The sequence below is a fragment of the Carassius gibelio genome, chromosome A12 (genome assembly GCF_023724105.1).
Source record: "Carassius gibelio isolate Cgi1373 ecotype wild population from Czech Republic chromosome A12, carGib1.2-hapl.c, whole genome shotgun sequence".
Classification (NCBI taxonomy): Eukaryota; Metazoa; Chordata; class Actinopteri; order Cypriniformes; family Cyprinidae; genus Carassius; species Carassius gibelio.
The window spans coordinates 8,523,152-8,546,649 of NC_068382.1; the positions used below are offsets into that span (position 1 = coordinate 8,523,152).

The following is a 23,498-nucleotide window of genomic DNA, read 5'->3' on the forward strand; positions in this document are numbered from 1 at the left end:
TTTATCTTCCTCGGGGCCAGCATTAGATGTCCCATAGTGAACTCAAAACTCTTCTCAGGAGTTTTAGGTGATGATGTCGCGGCCATTGTTACAGAATAGTTCTCCAGTTTTTCTAATTCACAAAATCTCTGTTCATATTTTGCGTCTAGGTACAGATAAATTAGCTTCAACAAAACCTTCTTTTTAAACACTTACAGCCAATTTGATGCTACTATTACGCCTCCAGCGTTAGAGGGGCAGGCTGTAGGCGTGGCTTGAAGCAGAGCAGATTCTGAGTTTGGTAGCGACGCGTGAGGTGTTCCTTCAGTTAACTCTGCTGGGAGATCTTTTTTCTTTTGATTAACTGTCAGTAACAAAGTCTCGATTTTTAAAATTGTAGTTAGTGGTAGAGTGCAACATAGTACTAGTGTTTTAACGACGGCGTCTGATTCTTTTTCTTTCTTCCAAACAGGTGTGTAGAACATATGGCTTTTATGGCTCTCAATCAAATTTTTGGAGACAAGCCGCACTGCATCCTCTCTGTGATGAAGTAGAGAGGACTCAAATGCGAGAGTGGCGATAACAGTTCTTTATTAGAGACAAAGTCTGACCACAGGTAGTCCGACAGAAATAAGAGAGAATGACCAACTGAAGAAACCCGTACACTTGGTAAATAACTTGAACACACATCTCCTCTGTTGCAAGGATGACCAGAGCACTGGCGAAGCGGTGAAACTCCAAACTCACGAAGAGGCTGACGGTAGGAGAGCACCAAACAGGTAAGCTGAAGCACCTCTTAGCATGTAAGGTTCTGTGGCTGTATGACCAGCACAGAGTAATTCCAGCAGTGGTGGTTGTATTATCATTACACACCCCGACAAGACAGGACCGGATAGTAATGAAAGAGACACTGGTCAATATGCATCTGTGACATCTAACAATCTGACAACAGGACGGGAAAAGAGAGGAAACTGCTCACGTCACTTGCCACCGCAACATCCAATAGGAAAAATCAACTGCAGTAGCCATCGTTCAACCTGAAGAGGGCAGCACTCAGACGTTTTTTACACCACATATTGTATAATTAAAACACTTTATACTCAAATGTCAAAAAAGTTACTCGAATCAATGAACACCACTAATAAAGCCCCATTCGTATAGATTATTAACAAAAAAAAATTGGTTTTGGGTTTAGTTACTCTTTAAAGGCGCTATATAAAATAAATTTATTACTAATACGTCATTTATTGCATTGAATCGGACACATCTGCACAACACAGAATATCCTGACTCAGTTTCAAACTCAAATGTCCATTTCCTAAACCACTGAAGCTATGCATATATAAATAAATGACACAATAAATGTAAAGCATATGGCCAAAATTTTTCACTTTGTAGCTTTTATTTTCATCCTTACCTAGACATTTAATGTAAATTATTTGCAAATAATAAGAACATTTAGTAAATTATTAAGTATTAAGCAGAAAGCAATGTCTTTTATTATTATTATTATTATTGTTGTTGTTGTTGTTGTTGTTGTTGTTGTTGTTGTTGTTGTTGTTATTATTATTATTATTATTATTATTATTACACCCAGAGCAAAACCCTATAATAACATGAAAGCCTGTTACAAAAAAAAAAAATAAAAATAACTAGTTACTAGTCTACTAGTAATTAAAAGAAAAATATTGTAATTGTTAATTTAAAAATCAGAGACAAAATCAGAACTACAAAATATAAACAATTCAGAACTGTGAGATATAATCTTAGGATTGTAAAATGAAAATTCAGCATAAAGACATTATAAAGTCCAAATCTGAGATAAAACAATGCAATGCCTTTTCTTTCTGTGACTGAAACAGCCTTCCATATTATATAAATATAAAGAAACACGGTTAAAAAAAAACATCTCAAAAACAGTCTGCATGTCAGCAAAAGGCCCTCGAATATTACTGATATTTCTGCTATGGTATAGTTTATCCATTTTTAAAACCAAGAAGGAAAATGAACAATATTTGCAAGATGATAAATACTTTCATTATGGTAACTCCTTGTTAAGCTCGCTAATAACAATGAGTAGTGATATGATTTAATATTCAAATACAATTCTTCATTCAAGTGTTCAAAGTATTCCATTCTGAGATGACAAATAAATGTATGTTCAATTCTCAAGCACACAAAACACACTAATATCTTAAAATTAAATGATTGCAGATTATTGTGGCTGTTCTCCTGCACCCCCCTGTGCCTCCTCCAGCATCTGCTTGTACTGGCTTTTGAAGAACCCAGCCTTGTAAAAGGAGAAAATAAGCAGAAATAAAGCATTTTACAATATAGATAGTGGTGGCAGGTGAAACTGAAATGCCAGTGATTAAAATTGACTGCATGATGTGATGTACCTTATAGAGGACCCCTGTGATGAGAGCCAGGAGCAGCAGTCCTCCTATTACACCACCAATGATCACTTTAGTCAGATTCACCTCCTCATACACCTCCACTTGAGTATTAATCTACATAAACAGAAACATGTGAATATTTAGTGCAATCAGATGTCACACTCAAGTCACAATTCCCACACAGATGCATGTCAAATGATAGATACACGATTATAATTTTGGCTACTTAATTTATTAATACAATTGGTGAATTAAATACTACACTGAATTCAGTAGATACTGTATGAACTTTCAATTGAACATTGTAGTCAAGCATGAAATTAAGGTTTTGTTAGCCTTATACTTTCAATACTTTCAAGTCAGTAAGAAATGTTTACATTTTTAAAAAAATCTTACAGACCCCAGACATTTGGATGGTAATGCAATTGTGTGACTTCCTGACACTTGTACACAGTAACACATCCACACATCTACAGGAAGTATATAAGTGTAAATTATGTTGACTGTAACTATGCAAAAAGTCTTTCTGTATGGGGTAGGTTTAGGTTTCTGGTTGGTTTAGGGGAAAACAATATTGATTGGTCAGTATAAAGGTAATAGAAATGTAAGGAAAGTCCCCACAATTTAAAGAAACAAACGTGTGTTTCTGTGTGTGTTTGTGTGTGTAGAGATCAAATGAACACAAGTCACAAACTGTAAAAAAATCAATTGCAGTTACAGGAATCTTCAGTTAAACAGAGCATGGCTTTGAGAGCTCTTAATACAATCACTGGACTTGACATGAAATCTCACTAAATTACCTGAACAGATGGTGCAGTTTGTTGAGAATCAGAGTTAAATAAAACATATTTGCTCTTGTCATAATCCATAGATGCTGAACTGACCAGCTGAAAAACAGCAGCACTGAGTCCAATCTAAGAGAGACACAGATTATGACATTATAAAATGATGACAAAAAAATATGAATATTATGGTCTGTTTTGTGATATGAATCTGCTTTTAAGTCAGAGACCTGCTCAATCCATCCAGAGCTCACATTGCCAGTTATATTATAGAACATCTTTTCATTCTTTATAAGAGTGACGTCACAGCTGAACTCGGCACACACCGCCACTGAGCAGTTCTGACACACACACACACACACACAAATGTAAAAAGAAAAAAAGAAAAAAATTGAACATTAAATATGAATTATTAAATAAAAGAGGAAATCAAATGCGGTAAAAATAAAAATAAAACTCAAAAAGTATCCTCACCACTGTAAGATGACTTTTTATAATGTTAATAAAATTGGTGATAAGAGGCTTTGTTATTTTCTCCCACTTACAGTCAGAAATCTTAAAAAAAAAAATTAAAAAAAATTAAAGGGCACCACAGATTTCAACATGGGTTAAATCTTTCTTGGTGACATCATCAAACTAGCTACTGATCAATAATGGGTGAAGAATGAGATACTGTTGTAGTTGATTTTTTTCCTCTTTTTTTTTCCAGAAATTATTGAATTAAAAGAATCAGTGTATAAATTGTAATATAAGAAACACACTTGCAGACTTGAATTAGTCCAGATATCAGCATCACCAACTTTCACTGGTACTCTGATGAAAACCTTGAAAGCTAATTCTCTAAACTCATTTTCAATCTGAAAGGGGAAAAAAAAGTGTTATGTACAGTGTAGACATTTTTTGCCATGAAGTGGGCTCTTCTGTATAGATCTTAAAAATGAAACAAAATTACTTCAAAATACTTCAAAATTACACGTTAAATTCAAAGCTCAATTGTTTGTGGAATTTACTATCATTTTTTTTTTTTGAAAATTGTTTCTGTGCCAAATAATTTTTTCAGTAAACAGATACAGAATTTGAGCTAATACCTTTATTATCTGCTGGACTGGTTTCATAAGATCCTTTTTCCCTGAAGTAAAATTTATGTAAATGGTGGAATTATCATCCCTGTAATTAAAAATGAAGAAAGACATTCACAAAATTACAGTATAGAATAAAGAAAAATGTGGTATTGTTTATTATTTAGTGTTCCTATAGCTCAGTTGGTAGAGCATTGTGCTATGAAACGCAAGGTTGGGGGTTCGATTCCCCGGAAACACATGAGTGCGACTATAAGTCGCTTTGGATAAAAGCGTCTGCTAAATGCATACATTTTAATTTAATTTAATTATAATTTAATTTATTTATGCAGAAACATGGAGCAGGGTACTAACCTTATCATGGCAATAGAGATGCCATATTTGACGCCAATGGTCTTTTCTTTGAGTAACTCACTCTCTTGAGAATGTTTGTCATTTCCACTGTGAGAAATTGAGGTTTTGTTTATAAGCAGACTTTATCAGTTAAAAATGATTGTTAAAATGTTGATTTAGTCAGCCAGAACTCATGGTCAAAAAAGGTTTTTCACTTTGAATTGATTCAAACAACTTAAAGCACACAACAGTCACACAAAGATGATTTCATACCTTTTGACCGCAGCCGTAAATGTTGTCCTTTGGCCCAGTGTACTTTCTTTGTTAATACTGTATGTAATCTCAAACACAACCTAGAATTTGGATAAAAATTTCAGAATATGTCTGGTAACAGCTTTGAGTTTAAGAACAGTAAGTCAGTAAATGAGTGTGTATGTGCACATAAGTGGGCTTGCACGATTCATATTTTAATAATGATTTATCTTGATTTATTAACCATAATTGTTATGATTCTGGCCTGGTTATTTATTGTATGTTACATTGTTCATTTACGTTATCTTGTATTAGTGATAAGCCTCCACTAGCATTCATCGTTGCAAGATGTTAAGAGTTTAAAGGGCTGCTTTCACTATATTCTGCAACTAAATCTGTGTGTAAACCTTCTCGGTGACAAACTGTAATAAATCAAACTCTACTATACTGTTTGCATTGCCGTTGCTGAATAAATGCACAATGACTTTGTTACAAAAAAAGAAAAAAGAAAAATTGGGGGGAGAAAATTGCAATCAGAGTTTATATACATCTACATGTATATTAATCTAGATTTAAATGGCTCATTCGAATTCTGCCGAAGGCATTCAGAATATGTATGTTACCCAAATAAAATTGACAAACAGTAAGTCTTTGAGAAGGGGTTTATCAAGCTAGGTGGTGCATTAGAAAAGGGGCTCATCTCATCTTTCCAAAACGCATCACACATTTCTTAAAAAAGCTGTAAACTAATTCCACATTGCACAAGGTGCAAACAACATTACGCCTGTTTCACACATACTCCGTCTGCAGTTTTGGTTTGACTGTTAAAACTACAAAGTAATTCAGTCAAGAGCAGTGAGTGATTTTCATTTTCATTTTCTTGGATTAACATTACAGCTGCTCATAGCTAATTTAGGCGCGGCCACTTTAAGAGACGATGAACGCATCCAATATAATACACATCCCATTTTTTTCCTCAACTGTTTACTTTCACTTGAGAAATAACTGACAGTTTTTTCGAGCATAATTTCCAAGGTGGATATTTTGACATATTTTGTATGTATTTGTCGGCACAAGAGCAAAAATAAGCAAATTCGATGTTCAAGTGTTTTGCGACGCCTTTCTCTGCGTGAGCCCTGAACACCAGAACACCACGAGTACTGAATTGGGCTCTTTCACATCTTTTTGTTTGTTCAAACTGTGATTTGTATTTGTTTGTTCAGGTGCAGGAGGGACTTCGAAGAGAACTTCGCAGAAAAGAGCTCGGTTCAGTGTCGCTGTCCGTGACACGCGGCTCTAACCAGCAGTAACCAGCTACTCTGTTCAGCTTTTCCGCGTCTTGTGTTTGGATGCTTTAATGTTTAAATTGACAAGCGATAAGGCTTAAAAACGCGTGAAAGGGATAAGCTTTCATGACGATGCACAGCAGTGGCCCGTCAACTCTCCTAAGCATCTTTTTAGGCTGACCTCAGCCAGTCAGTTATATAAAATATCACGGTGAAAGTCATCATAGCTTGCTTAGTATAGACCCAGCTCCCAACCCAAACATTGAGAATAGATTAACCGCGATATAATCTATAATCTATAATCGATAACGGCCCACCACTAATATATATATATATATATATATATATAAAAAAAATCTATTTTTTATTTATTTATTTTTTCCTTGTGGAAACAAGCTTCCGTAGTTTTAGCTTTTAAGAGAAGCATCTTAATGTTTTACCATTTTATATAATGTAATAATAATAATAATAATTCCTTACATTTCTATAAATTAAATTTTGACGTTACATATAGCCAAGTATGGTGACCCATACTCAGAATTCGTGCTCTGTATTAGCTTCAGTGGGAAACTGGTCTTGGGCTCCAGGGTGATATGGCTGCCGGTGTATTAATTTATATGATGGATATAATGAATCAGGAAAGCAGACTTGGATAAAATAAACCCTGTGTATGAGCTGATGTTCTCTTAGTTTGTGCTCATATGAACTTGCAATCATTCTGATGAAATTTAAAAATACATTTCTTAATTAATCGCAATTCTAATTTCTGAGCAAAAGAATCTTTGATTCGCAGTATTACCATTATCGTGCAGCCCAAAAAAACAACCAAGCGTTCATTTAGTGTTGGCTGTAGTTTTTGACCTGAGAGTTGCCCTTGAGGATGGGTTTACTGATGTAGCAGGTGGTTTCTCCTGGTTTAACACCTTGCACACCATCCAAAGACACACACTCCACTCTGCCCTATTTTTACAGAAAGTGTAAAATAGCCAATTTGTTTTAGAAATATCATTGTTATCATTATTAACTTTTAGTTTCAGCATTTGTACATATGTGTCTGGCTTTACCTGTTTAGATGTTATTCTCCTGTAGGAAAGTCCAAAGGGGTAGTTAAGTTTGAACTCTGTGTTGTACGAATTTTCCCCTCTGTTCTCTACAAACACTGTCACATTGATCTCCTGCATGATCCCAACCTCTATATTTGTAGCTCTGGATCACAGAAACATAAGAGAGATGTCAGGATAGTTTGCAGTTATTCATCTCAATCAGTATTATTGTTTAGAAAAAGATCAAATGATTTGCTCACCCAGAGAAATTGAAATCCATTCTGATGTTATCGGTGCACACATTATCAACTCCACATTCCCTCTCAAAATCTAGCTGTAAAACAAAGTGAGGGCACATAAAATTTCAAGAAATGCTTGTATGAGATATGGTTGAAATTTTGAAACTGTTGGGTTGTTTGCAAAGAGCTGTAAGAATGGAAGAACCTCAGACAATCTGATTTCCTAAGATATGGACAATACAAAAACACAGTGCATTAACATGCAGGCATCTGTTTTTGAATCTCACTGAGAGAAAATGCACGAAAGCTTCTTTCTCATGTTTGTTCTGATTCCTCCACTTCCTTCCCTTCACTCGGCTCACTCAGAATGGTCAACAGCATAACATAATGTTCTAACTTAATGAAAGTAATACAGTCATGTTTGGTATCATATGAAATGTCTAAGCGTGACTGGTACAATGGGCTCAATCTTACAAGAAGTAGACTTAAAGGTAATACATATCCTAAGAGTTTAGAGATATTTTGCTCACATTCGTTGGGCCAATTGGGTGGACCTTACAGAGCTGATGTTTATTGTGTTTCTGCATTGTTGTTGTTTCTGCTTACAATGATTGCCACTAGGAAATATTAAAGTAACATACCATATTTAAAGCCAAAAATACCTTCCCTTGATGTTTGCAATATTTGGTGTGGTAAATCTCACTCATGAGCTGTAAGATACTAAGGTGAGTGGACATACTGAATATAAGTGCATAATTGCTGCTCTTTACACTTAAAGGTTCAGTAAGTGATTTCTGAAAATCGCTGTTGATATTTAAAAAGCACCAAAACAAACATGCCCCTAGACAAAAGAATCTCAAACTATCTTAATACCTCCCCAAATAAACAAACAGGCTATGCAACATAGGCTGGTGTTAACCAACCCCTTACTGGTGTTTGGTTACAAGTGTGTTTTGGTGCTTGGTCAGATGTTTCCACTTTCAACCGTTTTCTCAGAAATTGCTACTGCACCTTTAACTTTACAAACATGAACTCTTACACTATGGTCTGTGCTGGTCCTTATCTCTGGATGGAGTATTGGTCTCAGGTTTTGCATTGCTGTAGATGGAAGACCCTCAAATGTAAAATTTAATTGATTGGACAACGGGTTCAGAGCATCTTCTGGACAAGCCTGGTGAAAAAAACACACTGTAAGATTATATATGGGGAACTCCTGTTACGCATTTGTATGTACCCATGATATTTCTTTAAAAAATTAATAAAATTATAGATTGAACTTTTTTTTTTTTACTCAGCATTACAGTTAAGTGGACACTATTACATATAAGAAACATGAATTGACCCTTTTATTCTCAATTTCAGCCTCCATTTATCAGATTCTTCAGACTGAATATCTCATAATAGCTAAACAACAATAATGCCATTTACATTTTATGCTTACCTCTATAAAAAAATCATGACTTTTGCAAACCTTCTGCAACCCAATGTTCTCCATCTTATCACTGAAGAGGCGTTTTTTGGGCAAGAAATGAGCTCGATATTTCTGTCGCTTGGCATCTAGCGTTACAGTGAAATTTATATTTGCATCCAAACCTAGAAAACATGATTGATTGTAAGAAGTAAAAAATATAAGCAATTACAATTTTAAGAGTTCACCATAATACTACTAGCCTGACTACATCAGACTTCGTACTTCTGATCAAATTCAGTTCACTTCTGTACGCAGTCTGAGATAGCAAACCATCTCCCAGTTTTCCTCCGGCTCCAAACCAGCCGGCCAAACAACGAACAGAGGACGGGCTGTGAGCCGTGGTGTAGACGCTAAATTAAGCGTAAGCGCCGAATTTAAGATTTTAGTTTAGTTTAGGTAAATCGAAAATAACAGCGGACATGGAGACAGGGGTTGCTATGCATTCTTTTGCTCGCTCAATGTATTTACAGTAGAAGTTCAAGGAGGCTGAGCCAGCGCATGACACACGTCATAACCAATGTAGCATTTGGACCAATCAAACACACAACTATTTGTTACATTTAACAAATAATATCTAACACCTCCTCATGTAACCAAAGAGTCTATGGACCCTTCCCCCTAAAGGAATCTATCACCTTAAAATGGACTGAACAGGCCTCGGGAAGATGTTTTTATTACCTGTCTGGACATGGACAGTATACCATAAATATGTTTTCAATGGAGGAACAGAAAGCTCTTGGACTTAATCTAAAATATCTTAAACTGTGTTCCGAAGATGAACGGAGGTCTTACGGGTTTGGAGCGACATGAGGGTGAGTAATTAATGACAGAATTAAACTAATACTTAAACTAACCCTTTAAGTATCATATGCACCTTTTACAAAGGTTTGTTTGAACTAAGAAACCAATATTTCCTTCAGGCTGTAGATCTGCTGAATATCAAATTGTACTATAGCTTCATGTCTTTATTTCTTTTCTTTTTACTGCTTAAGCTTTAACCCTTTTTCTTATGCCAACTTTATGCATGTGTGTGTGTCTGTGTGTGTTAGACTAGTTTAAGTGTTAATAAAGTCTTATTTGTATCACACTTGAGTTGTTCATTGTTTGCTTATAACTGAAGTCCCTAATCATGCTGATTTTAGCTACATGCTCTGAGTAGTATTATACAGTAAGAAAGTTATTTTCCCTTAACCAGGAAGTTAATGTTCTTAGATTTGACAGACAGTTGACACTGAGAATAAAACAAAAACATACAACTAAAAGAAATATCTAAATAAAATAAAAAAGCTGTGCTCCTTTTTTAAATCAGAGGAAACCATTTGAATTACTTAAAAAATTAAGTAAAAACCTATTTAATGGTCCAATTTAAGCTTTATGAATGATACGCAAATGTCAGTCTATGACAGCAGGTGCCACTACTGGAAAACCAGGTATTTAAAGGCTGCTGCCCCTTTAAAACCAAGTGCATGGATCCAATATAATAATGCACGGGAGATTTCTTTATCCACTGTATACGTTCAGTTAATATGTAACCGACTGTGTTTACGAGAATACTTGCAGAGACAATTATTTTGAAATAATTTTGTATGTGTTCATTTAGAAGCAACGATACACTAAAGAGGAATAAATTCTGTGTAAGCATTGTATGAAACGTTGCTCTCAGCCTGTGCTTTGAATGAATGCGTGCAAGCTTCGAATGAGCACAAATGGTTTAAATGCTTGAATCGGCAAGACCAGAAACAAGTGCAAACGATCAACTAAGATCCATTTCACCCCTACAAGTGAGTGAACAACGCGAATCAAGTTAGGAATTTTACATCACTATTCAAGATAGCCCGTCGGGCAGGGTTGTGATATATTTTTGGAGCCTGACTGGAAAACGCAACAGCCCTGGGACATCGGGCTACCGATTTTGCAAGCCCTGCACCTCAGATCTATCCAGTTTGTCAACCATTGGTTTTCCACGCTGGTTTTGTTAAAGAGAACTCCTGAACTGAAGCCTTATTCAATCACGCAGTGAAACATCACAGCCATTGGATCGCGCAGTGTTATTAAAACAAACCAATGGCTTGGCAGCGGTGCTGCACGAACCTATGGCAGCGAAGCCCGCCAAAGCCCGCCGAAATGGGCAGAGAATCTGGCTATATATTGGCCGCTTCGCCAGAGGAATTCAGGTTACTTCGACTGAAGCGACGACTGAGTTGTGCAGCCTTTTTAGCATGGCAAGGAATGCAGAACTCGTTCCCGTTAGTAACCGAGTACGTTCCCTTTCAATACTTCACTCGTACTGCGTCGAAGATGCATATGGGAACCCAGTTCAATCACGCCATGCTAAGAAGGGAGGACGACCAACGCAATCATACTTGATCTGCGAAACCAAGATATGAGAATAGCAACTAGGAGCAGAATAAGTTCAATGAGGTTACGTCTGGCCTAGCCTGATCATCCCGTGTTCGTATCGCCTCAGTAGCAAAGGGACCGAGTGCATACGAGTAGAGTTTGAGTCTTGGGCAAAGAATGGCCAAGAGCATGCAAATGAGGAACAAAAAAGGTGACCTTCACACAGAAAGTACCCTAGCATGAAGCGCCGGGATGTCTAGATTATAAAATCTAGCAAATGTGGACGGCGAGTTCCAACCAGCCGCCGCACAAATTTCTGTGATAGTCACACCATTAGACCATGCCCAGGATGAAGACACTGCTCTCGTCGACCTTGAAAGCCTTTGCTTTGAGACCGGTAACCCTCTGGTGCGGTTTCCAAAGCATATGAAGAGCTGCTCTGATCACCTTATTGGCGCAGAACGCTTTATGTAGACTTTTAGAGCCCTCACTGGGCAAAGCAGATTCAGCCCTGGATCATCCTCTGTGTTTTGTAAAGCAGAGAGGGTGACTACTTGTGCTCTAAAAGGTGTGGATAGCACATGGGGCTTATCGAGAGTGCTTGCAAATTGCCCACGCGCTTAATAGAGGCTAGTGCCAATAGCAGAGCAGTCTTTAGCGACAGGGCCTTAAGGCCTATGGACTGCAGCGGTTCAAAGGGGGCCCCCTTTAGGGCTCTCAGTACCGTGGGCAGGTCCCATGAAGGGACAGTGGGAGGGCAAGGCGGATGAAGCCTTCTGGCACCTCTCATAAATCGGACGACTAAGTCGTTTCTGCCCACCGACTGGCCTGCTATAAGGGCGTGTGACGTCGCTATAGTTGCTACGTAGACCTTGAGCGTGGAGGGGGATCGTCCCTTCTCCAAGAGCTCTTGCAAAAATGACAGTATCACTGATACGTCACAGGAGGTCGGGTTTTCACCATGGTCTGAGCACCATGTGGAGAACACAGACCATTTGGAGGCATAGAGGCATAGTGTAGAAATTGTGCCGTAGTGCGACCAAAGGTGCAGAGACCACCTCTCTGGGTGTGAATGCCAAATTGTCCCGTCCACCTGATAAAGGAGGTCCCGTCTCAGGGGAACGGGCCATGGGGCCTGCAGTCAGTGTCTGTGACAGGTTGGCTATCCAGTGCTGATTTTCCCAGAGTGGGGCTACAAGCAGAAACCTGCATCTCTGGTCCCTGACCCGCCTGATTACTTGGGGAATCAGAGGAACCGGAGGAAAAGCATAAAGAAGACGGTTGGCCCAGTTCTGGAACAGCGCATCCTCAATCTTGGAAAAATATGATCTGACCAGCACATGGTGGCTCTTTAGGTCTGACAGGAAGCTCTGGCAGGCTTGTTGAACTGCAATCATCTCGAGGCAGTTGATGTGAAGCCTGCTCTCCTCTTTCGACCATTGGCCGAAAGCGGGTTTCCCTTCACACAGCGCGCCCCAACCCTTGTTGGACGCATCTGTGGAGATCACTTTCCCTCTGCAAACCATACCAAGTGGAGCACCCCGTTCCATCCATTGCATGTTCCTCCAAGGAGTCAGGGCCGAAATACAGTCCTGACTCACCTTGATATTCAGGTGTCCGTGACACCACGCATGAGGTGGAACACGCGGTTTCAGCCAATATTGGAGGGGGTGCATACGTAGCAGCCTGAGCTCCAGCACCGGCGATGCTGCTGCCATAAGACCCAGCAACTTGTCTTTAGGGGTTGAGAAGCACCTATTTTGAAAGAGGCCGCAAGTCGCTGTAGAGCCGCAGCGCGCTCCTTCCCCATTGTTGCCCTCATCGTCACTGAGTCTAACACTGTTCCCAGAAACGATATCCGTTGGCTGTGGGACAGCGAGCTCTTGGCAAAATTCACCCTGAGCCCCAGGCATTCCTGGAGCATGGCTGAGTAAGCGTCTTTCAGATCCAGCGAAAAGAACCAATCCCCTGAGCGTATTTGTGAGAGGATTTGTTTTAACGTGATCATTCTGAAGTGCCGTCTCATGAGGGCACGATTCAGATGTCTTACATCGAGAATGGGGCCCAGCCCGCCATCCTTCTTGGGAACTAGGAAGTAACGTCTGTAAAACCCTGAGTCACGGCGTGATGGGGGAACGATTTCTATAGCTCCCTTCACCAGCAGATTTTCCACTTCGGCAAGAAGAACGTGAGTGTTCTTGTTGTGCACCGAAGTGGTGACCATCCCGCGAAAGCGTGGTGGTCGTCGTGCGAACTGAAGGGAATAGCCGTGTTTTAGTATTCCCACGACCCAATCTGATGCCCCAGTAATGGCTTGCCATTGTGAGGCCCGGATGGACAGAGGTTGTATTAACTCGAGTGTTTGTCCACCGTGGGGGGACATAGCACTCGTGAGTGTTATGTGAGGAAAACTGCTCTTTTTGTGAAGGAGTGTGTTTTTTATTTTTTGCACTATAACAGCTGTTTGCTGTCTGGGCACTGAAAAGGGCCCATTGTTTGCAGCAAGAACAACTTCATCGACATCTGGAGATGGACGGTAGAACACACAGGCAGTTTGGGGGGTGGTCCGGCCGAGGCGAGACTTAGCCCCCTCCTCTTTCTTTCCTGTAGATCAGGATGACGGCGGCGGGGCAGGGTCCAGCACTATCTTGGGCCGGGGTCCCATGCGTTTCGGGAACTGATACCGTCTGGTGGCCAAGCGAGAACGGTGTCGAGGCTTGGGTTTCACAGGCTGGGCTGCGGTGGTAGCAGCGGGCGCTTGCTTGGGAGGCTTACGAGTCGGCACCTGTCTGGGGCGACTGGCAGCAGCAGATGAAGCGCGTTTTGGAAGGAAGTGTCGCATTGCCAGGGACGACTTCTGCGCCTCTGTGAACCGTTCGGCAAACCCCTCTATCGCCGGACCAAAGAGGCCACTGGGGCAGATCGGTGCATCCAGGAACTGGGCTCTGTCAGCATCCTTGATCTCTGTGAGGTTAAGCCACAAGTGGCGCTCCAGGACGACCAGGTTAGCCATCGAGCGCCCAATGGCCTTGGCAGTGCTCTTGGTAACACGTAGTGCTAAGTCTGTTGCACTTCTCAGCTCCCTGAGCGTGGCGACATCCGGGCCAGACTCATCAGTGGCGGCGAGAAGTTTGGCCTGGAAGACTTGCAGCACTGCCATGGAGTGGAGTGCCGCGGCTGCTTGTCCTGCCGATGAGTACGCAAGCGCGCTGAGTAGGGGGCGTGCCACGATTTTGTGAGCTCGTCGTGGACCTCTGGGAAAAACGGGGCGGTTCGCTGACGAGGGGCTTGTTGGCGCCCCGGCAGAAACCATTCATCCAGACGGCTACGGGCTGGTTCCTCTGGAGGAGACCAATCCAGACCCAGCTCATCCACTGCCCTGGAGAGAACGCGGATAAGCTCAGTGTTCATCCCGAGTTTCGAGCAGCTGGGTTCAGATAACATAGAGGGCCTGACAGCTCCTCAGCATCTGAAGCAGCTAGAGACATGCTGTCCTCTAGCAGTTCCTCCTTAGTCCCTCCAAACAAAACCAGATCACTCGCAGCAGCAGAGGGACACTGGTCTGGCTGCACAAAGAGGACTGGGGAATCCCCTCTGGGCGGGGGCTGAGCCGGCGTGAGCTCGTTCTCATCCTGCTGTTTTAATCCTCTGCCCCGCCTTTTTATCTTCGCCGGCTCGCGGGAGGAAGAAAACGGGAGGCACGAGGAGCGAGATCGCTCTCTGAAAAGAAAGCGATTCGCGAATGAATTCCTCGCGAGTGCTGTGTCAGCGTGGGGTTTCCCCAAGCACGCGACACACTCGCTGTGCCCGTCATCAGCGTGCAATGACGAGACGGCATTTGCAACAACGCCGTAGAAAAAGGCTCTTTTAGAGAAATTTGCTCTTTCAATATATCTCACTGGATGGCCGCAGGGGAGCGATGTCTGCAGCAGAAGAAAAGAAATCAGAAGAAATCTGAATTCCTGTGGCAAAGCGGCCAATAAATAGCCAGATTCTCCGCCCATTTTGGCGGGCTTTGGTGGGCTTCGCTGCCATAGGTTCGTGCAGCACCGCTGCCAAGCCATTGGTTTGTTTTAATAACACTGCACGATCCAATGGCTGTGCAGTTTCACTGCGTGATTGAATAAGGCTTCAGTTCAGGAGAAAAAAGGAGTTTTTCCATAAGAGTCTTCGACGCAGTACGAGTGAAGTATTGAAAGGGAACTTCAAGTTCATCCGTAAAGCGCATAAAGCTATTGTTTGACATTATCAATTTTATCATGCATGATTCGTATGGATCTGTTAACTGAAAAAGTGTGCAAAGCAAAGTGTGAATTCTAGTAGATATTCTGTGTCATGATGATGAGCATGTAGGTCTATGTACGCTCAGGAGTTGCTAAATGAACAGCTGCTGCAAGCGGGTTATTTTTTGTTTTGTTTTTTCGACAGACAGTCACGGTAGTGGTTGAATTGGTAAATCCCCAAACTGTTTACTTAAATATTACATTAATAAATGACATCAAAATAAAAGTAATCACTGGTAATCTAAAATATTTTTTCAAATGTAATTATAATGAATAACAATTACTCATAATTTGTATTTAAAATACGCTGTTACATGTATTACGTTACTCCCCAGCCATGGTCATAACCAAACGTTATGTGATTTGCTACAGGTACACCAATGATTTTAAACTTCAGACAAGCACAAATCCCCACCCGCGAAAGAGTAAAACGCTTGTCAATTGTCCCCTTCCAGACTCTGTGTCTACGAAGTGAAGTAGCAGAGTTTGGTATTACCAGGCTAGAATACTATAAACTTCAAGCAGAATATATGATAATATATACACGTTTCTGTCATGAAACTCTAAATGGCAGAGGCCGATACTCAAGCTGATATAATCACATCATCATCACATGGCACATCCAATTGGTTGTTGTTACATCAGCAGCCAATGAGCTTGCTGATATTCAAATACTTTGTTTGGCCAAGCAATTTGCAGAACTGAAATCAATATCTAAAAGATAACTCTAGCTAGGCTCCTTGGAAATATGTGCCTCTACCTATATTTCAGCAACAAAAAACAAAAAAAGTACTTATATGTATGAAGCGCTGCAGTTTCCAGTTGAAATTAACATTAAAGGCAGTAAACTCCAACCAATTTTGTTCCTTTGCACACAAAGTATGATTTACAGGGCAACAATTTTGATTAAGAAAGCCTAGTTTGTGCACAATTACTTGCAGAATATAATGTTTCAACTTCAAAATAATTTTAACATGCTTCAAGATTTGAAAACTGATACTTTTGAAAACTAGCGTCATGTACAGCTTCATATCTATGGGTTTTCCCTTATGAAACAAAAATATATTGCAGTACATTGGAAAATATCATGTAATATATTAGGCATATATTCTTACATATATAATTTTTTTCCAATATATTGCAATATATTGAAAGCGGCAATCATTTTTATATTTTGCAATATATTATATAATATATGTGTCATCAATATATTATTAAATGTATTAAAATATATAAAATATTAGAAATAAAAAGGGAAAATAATATATTACAATATATCACAATATATTTTAAGAAATATATTGGTAAATATATTTTCCTTTCGTAAGGGTTCTGACTGAGTAGGTTTGACCAATAGCTCATGCAACACGGGCTTGCACTTGTATGGTGAAGAACTTTGGTATGAATCCCTTGAGGCCTTCTTTACACTAGTTTGTTTTCATTTTAAAATAGCATTTTAAAGGGTTAGTTCACCCCCCCCAAAAAAATTCTGTCATTAATTACTCACCCTCATGTTGTTCCAAACCCATAAGACCTCCATTCATCTTCAGAACTAGTGATGTGTCGTTGGTGAACGAATAGTTCTTTTTAAACAAATCTTTAAGGTGAACAAATCGTTCTCGTTCATGTCATCCACTCACTCATATTTCTTGTTCACTGAAATTCCTCCCTCCACAGCAGCGCAGCGCTATTAGTAGCGCATGCGCAACTTTGTGAACCAGGTAGCTTAAACAATTAAAATGTTAATTATGCAAGAAAATATTGTGCTTTGTTCATATGAACAACTTATTTAGACTATTTATTGAATGCGATTATGCACACATTTCAATAAAGCCAAATCAGTTTTTGTAACAAGTGAATACGTTCGTTAACTAAATAAATAACACATTAGACACTCTTTTTCACCACCTGTTGGCGTATTTTGTGTAATATGAAGAAATGGTCACTGAACGAATCAGTGAATGAATCAGTGAACGAATCTGAACGAATCATTTTGGTGAACGAACTGAAAATGAACAAATCTCTTGAAAGAATAAAAATTTCCACCACTATTCAGAACAAAAATGAAGATATTTTTGATGCATTCTGACAGCTCTCTGACCCTTCCATAAACAGCAAGGGTACTACCACGATCAACGTCCAGAAATTCTGACGCTAGGGTGACGCTTAGGAGAATTTCTTTGTTTTTTTGTTTTTTTGAATAAACTCATTTTTTTAATAAAAAAAATTTTCACACAAAAAGTATTCTTGTTGCTTTGTAATATTACGGTTGAATCCCTGAGCCCCTGGATTATTTTAATGATCTCCTCGCTAAATTTTTGGACTTTGATCATTGTAGTACCCTTGCTGTCTATGGGAGGGTCAGAGAGCTGTCAAATTCCATCAAAAATATATTAATTTGTGTTCCGAAGATTAACGATAATACCGTTATAAATATTTACATGATAAAAAAAAGTTTCATATCAATGATATAGTGATGCAATGACGTTTGGCACATTTACATTCCCTAGTGGTCATGACATCAGATTAACAATTTGAATTAGGAAGTCTGTCATCGATGACAACAGTTAATTGGAAAAGGATTGGGAATGCCTTTCATTTTGTTTGCACTAATAAATAATGCTGCCTGCCAGGTGCAATTACCAATAAAATGTTGTTCCATACTTTTGTTCTATATCAACATAAATATCATCACCACAAATATTCTTGAAGTATTGTAATATAATTTTGAGGCTATACCAACCACCCCTAGTCTGCAGCCTTTTCAAAGTCTCAGTTTTTGTAAATGTAGCCTGAAAGGATGGGTCGACAGAACAGCTCAAACCTGAATAAAGAAGTTAAAATAGCATGGTTGCATCAGCGTAGGATTTTAAATTTTTCATTTTTATATCACTTTTTCATTCATTAACACTATCAGGTCTGTTTAGGGCTGGGTTTGGTATAGGGGTTATGTTATTTTCAAATACTATAGAGCCGGACATTTGAATTCTAAACTATTGCAATACATACAGTACCTGAAGTATCATAGTAAAAATGCAGCAATATGTGCCTGTACCAACATAAAACACATGCTGTAGCAACACTCACTGGATATATGACTTTAAAACTATTGTTTAATGTGCAGTAAGGTACATAAAAATGGTTTTTGCAGAAATGTAGCCACAAGCATGTATTTTCGATGAGCCATAGGTTGGAAATTGTTTTTACACCGTATCACAGTCATATGCCACTAAGCCATTCGGCATGGTAGCCCAAGCACACAAAGTCATAGGTCACTAGATTAAAATATTTTTAGTATGTAATTACTCTATGCATAACCTGTTATGTGATGGTTGTATCCTCTCATGCTGAAGCAAACCATCAGGTTGTTTTTCAATGGCTTTGTGCAATCTGTTACAGCGGCTGGAATTTTGGATGGGTTGTAAGATACGTTGATGTCCAAGAGCATGATGGGTCTTGACCTGAATGATTCACATATAACAGACATGAATGAACATGACTGAATCTGTGTATTTGTATATTAAGAATTATTTATAAAACAAAACACACCTGAGAAGCAGAACTTCTCCCATGGACCCTACAGCAATATCAGGAAGGGTGTCTCGGGTCTGGTCTGGAGAGAACTGACTCAATGAAATCCCAAAGAACCGCAAACCTGGTCGCACAGATAAACCAGCAATTCTCTTCCATCACACATAGGGAATGAAACATAATGAAAATAATAGAATGAGCCAAGTGTCCAACACATGTCCTAAAAAGCAAAGCCAAAACATTTAAATTGCCATTTGGTGGCTTGCGGCATTATAAGTCATTAAACCTGCCCTTTCCGTGTAAATGAATGGGATGTGAGCCAAATTGAAAAATGTAATTACACTTCAAATAAATTTCCCCCAAGAATTGTTTCCATCTTTTAAGGTAGTTCATAATGGGATATTTTGATTCAGTTTTCTATAGTGGAAGGAAGTGGAGACCCATCATCTATCTTTTTTTTTTACAATCTCTGGAATGAGCCCAGGAAGTGATCCACATAAATTAATGTAATGACAGAAAGGTCTTTAAACTACTGTCCCTTATAACTGCCACTAACCATGTATTTTTCACCTGTGAATATTTGGGATTTATTTGATCTTTTACTCCATTGAAGATGTAGATGCTGCCCTGTCCGTTCTCCTCTAAAGGAGCTCCAATCAGCACATCCATGAAACCATCACCATTCAGATCTGCTGGACTGGCCAGAGAAGAACCAAACCGACCCATCTGACCTTCCTTTCCCTCCAGAACCACATCCGAAATAACAAACTATGAAGACAGAAAAGTAAACATGTCATCAAACTTTCAATTCCATTTGATCAAGCACTTATTGAAAATCTACAAATGATTTTAACAGATGTTATAAAATGATTAAAAGCTTTTGTTAATGCATCTATTTAGATGTGATACGGGTAAGGATAGGAACAGGTTTGATGGTGTGGGTACATTTAAGGGTTGATTAAAGGACCAACCGTGTACAGGGGTCAATTTGATTACTATAAGGGAACACTGTTTATATTATATTATTTTGATAAATGAACAAGTATTTTCTTTTAAAAAAATGATTTGTTTTCCCCTGTTTATTTATGATTCAATGAATATCGTTTAATAATATACTGAAGTGTAGTAAAAACTTTTCTCTCTATTTTGCACTAAAATTACAATCTGTTATGTCCTTAGCAAACATTTAGCTAAACTTCACCAGCCACCCTTTACTAAAACTTCTTACATTAGCTAAAAGTCCAGTGCCCATAAATAAACTAAATGGCTAGTAATCATTTATATACATCTACAAATGATGAATGGTTTCAGCTAGATTGGCTACTGCAAAAACATGAACAGATGTGTCCGAACACTTTCGCAATTGAAATGACTGCATTTGCAAATTATGAATAGTTTCCACTAGATTGGGTACTGCGAAAACATGAACAAATAATCAATAGATTATTTGTTAAGACCAACGAATGAAGATCATATGAACTGAACTGACATTTATAAGAATTTTAATTTACATTAAAAGTTAATCATTATGTTATGTTTAGTAAGTTCATTAGTAAACATTAACAAGAACATTATCTCATATTTCAACTCTTTGAAGAGTAAGCAATTCTATATTAAGCATTATATAATGCCGGTTAATGATTTATAAATTAAAGTTATTATAAAGTGTTTCCTCAAATTGTTCTAAAGGTCAATCCCCATCACTTACCTTTACATTACTTGTAATGGTGTAAACAAACACTTTACCCTCCCGGTCAGGCTCCATGTATGTTGGTGCCGATACCAACAGGAGGTCTGTTCTGGAGTCACTGTTCAAATCCACCACACAAACCTCAGCTCCAAAATATGAGCCAATCTGAGGCTGAGAAAAGAGAAGGTTGAAAATTAATATTAGCTTTATATAATTTCTGTGGATTGTGACAGAGGACAGTACATTTGTGTTCTAATTCTGTATTGTAATCACTGCACCGAGCACAAATCTTTTTGAACCATGTCTAGCTCCTAAAGGTAATGACTTTAGACCTCTCTTTAAGCTTTAAAAGTTGATACTTGTCCCAGACAACATCCTGCAACTAAATTGTCACAGTAACAATTTTCATCATATAATTACAAATATATTTAAACATTACCACCGTTGTTGTAATTTTTACCACATCTGTTTGCTCGAATATGCTCAAAATTATTTAACAGTGAAACAAGAGCCTGCTGTTTATCTGTCAGCTGATGCGTGTTAAAGTTGTCTTCATTATATACACAGTAGAGTCCTGGTGTTTTTTTGTTTTTTTGTTTTTTTTGTGTGTGTGTGTTTTTTTTTTCAGAATCATCATTGGTCCAATTCCTTGTTAATACTAAAATAAAGTGATTTACAGCATCAGAAAGAGACATGTGACCTGACACTCTGTAAAAAAATGTTTAATTGCCATACAGAATTTGTTAAAGCCAATATAGACCAAAAACTTTAAAGCTTAGTGTTATAGGTATATAAGCTATATGTATATGTGTTTTGTAAATTTCCAACTGTAAATATATCAAAACTTAATTTTTTATTTTCATTACTAATATGCATTGCTAAGAAACTCATTTGGACATCTAAAGGCCTCCCTCAGATTCAAGATTTTCAAATAGTGTATCTCGTTCTATCATACCAAACCATACATCAATGGAAAGCTTATTTATTCAGCTTTCAAATGATGTATAAATATTGACCCTTTTGACTGGTTTTGTCCAAGGTCACATGGAGTCTGCTGCTGTTGTTAATATATCACTGTAATGTCGTAATTACAGTGGGTAGCTGTAATTGGATAGCTTGTCTCCAGATAGCTACTTTCATCCTGGCCAGCAAGGATCGCTTTCTTCGAGCCCTTTACTTTATGCTCCCTACAGAACTCTAGCATTTGCACGTCCGAATTCAATGGCTACATCCGAAAACTTAGGCAGGTGACTTGCTGCCTCGCTGCCGTATCAATTGCATGTAGCATTTTTGCATGAATGCGCTTCATGAAGCTGATTTTGGACAGGCTTCTGAGGCAGAGTAATGGTTTAATGATCTGCAGCAAAATATAGAGAGCTTTGGTGACAACTAAGTGGATATTTCATTACTGAAATATTAATTTCTTGCTAGAAATGACATAAAAGTGGAAATGTTGATCAAAAACATACATTTACACACAAACTGACCACTGACTGCAACTTTAAGAAGCCATCTTTATTTTTATTTTTAGTTAAGCTAAAAAATAAAGATGGCATCCGAAAGTTGTGGCAGGTGGTCAGTTTGTGTTTTAAAATATGTTTTTGATCAACTTTTTACCCTTTTGATGTCATTTCTAGTGAGAAATTAATATTGCAGTAATGAAATATCCACTCAGTCATCAACAAAGCTCTCTATATTTTGCTGTAGATCAATAAACCGTTAATCTGCCTCAGAAGCCTGTCCGAAATCGCCTAAAAAAGTCATTGCCTGATACGGCAGCGCGGCAGCAAGCTTTCGGATGCAGTCATTGTGTTTAGTCTCGAAAAAATTAATCCTGTTTATCCAGTTTCCCTTTTAAGTTAAGTCTGATTGTTATTGTTTTGCTTTTGACCCACGTGTCTGTTTTTTGTTTTTTTTTCAATCTAGGCCTTTTTTTTCATACCCGCTCACTAAACTTGCATATTTCCAGAATGGTCTTGAAGCTGTTATTTCAAGGTAAAAATAATAATAATAATAATAATAATCAATCACGAAAGCATGTTTAGATATTCTACAATTAGGTATGGAAATTATTCTAAAGTTAGCTATGGAACCTGAAGAAAGAGCGTCCATCCATATGCACCACGCTGTTTGGGACATCGTTGCAGAGCCATGTTTCAGTGAAAAACATAACATTACAGTCCATAAGCCATTTCTGTGTGAGGTTCCAGATCTTTAGTTTGTCCATCATGTTCATCAGAGACAGCTGGGCAGAGCTGGTCCATGTGGGTTTAGCCTTAGCTTAGCACGCAGCCCTACACATTTTCCCATAGACAGTAAAAGAAATGGACACATCGACCCCATTGGATTCAACAGAGACAAGTGAAGTCAATTAGAAGCACACACTTCATGGGGGTCGAGCGTACTGCGCAGACTCAAACTGAGCTTGATGAAGTAAATTTCACGTGAGCAACCTGTCTGACAATTGTAAGTCTAGTCTTCCAAACGCTGTGCCAAGAGAAATCTGAATCACCCACCGAATCTTGCAGATGTTGTTGAATAATTTTTCCAGTTGCTTTTATGGACTCTCTATGGGCTTCTCCTTTGACTTTATGCCTCCACGTCACCCCGATAGCCTCATAGACAGTAAAAGATTGCCTGCAAGCTTCTCCTCCTGTCCATACAGTAATTACTCTACTGTGCGACACAGAGTCGCAGGTTATGATGCAATCGTTAGCCTATTTTTACAAAAACTGCTTCTACGGGGCCATAACGTGTTTCTTTAGAAATAATGAATGGACAAATGGAGTCTTTA

General features: G+C 38.7%; 1 protein-coding gene across 1 annotated transcript in view; it reads right to left on the minus strand.

The window, feature by feature from the left end:
• Positions 1-559: 559 nt before the first annotated feature.
• LOC128025061 (integrin alpha-X) overlaps positions 560-23,498 on the minus strand; it is a 56,419-nt gene continuing 33,480 nt past the window's right edge. The window contains exons 14-31 of the mRNA XM_052611045.1: positions 20,723-20,875; positions 19,585-19,782; positions 19,033-19,166; positions 18,802-18,944; positions 8,831-8,982; positions 8,429-8,560; positions 7,411-7,484; positions 7,172-7,313; positions 6,969-7,067; positions 4,843-4,922; positions 4,591-4,677; positions 4,246-4,324; positions 3,919-4,014; positions 3,632-3,712; positions 3,388-3,498; positions 3,176-3,289; positions 2,379-2,489; positions 560-2,269 (exon numbers count right to left, since the gene is read on the minus strand). Of these exons, the coding sequence (XP_052467005.1) occupies positions 2,195-2,269; positions 2,379-2,489; positions 3,176-3,289; positions 3,388-3,498; positions 3,632-3,712; positions 3,919-4,014; positions 4,246-4,324; positions 4,591-4,677; positions 4,843-4,922; positions 6,969-7,067; positions 7,172-7,313; positions 7,411-7,484; positions 8,429-8,560; positions 8,831-8,982; positions 18,802-18,944; positions 19,033-19,166; positions 19,585-19,782; positions 20,723-20,875 (2,061 nt within the window). The 3' untranslated portion in view covers positions 560-2,194. The remainder of the gene's footprint in view (positions 2,270-2,378; positions 2,490-3,175; positions 3,290-3,387; positions 3,499-3,631; positions 3,713-3,918; positions 4,015-4,245; positions 4,325-4,590; positions 4,678-4,842; positions 4,923-6,968; positions 7,068-7,171; positions 7,314-7,410; positions 7,485-8,428; positions 8,561-8,830; positions 8,983-18,801; positions 18,945-19,032; positions 19,167-19,584; positions 19,783-20,722; positions 20,876-23,498) is intronic.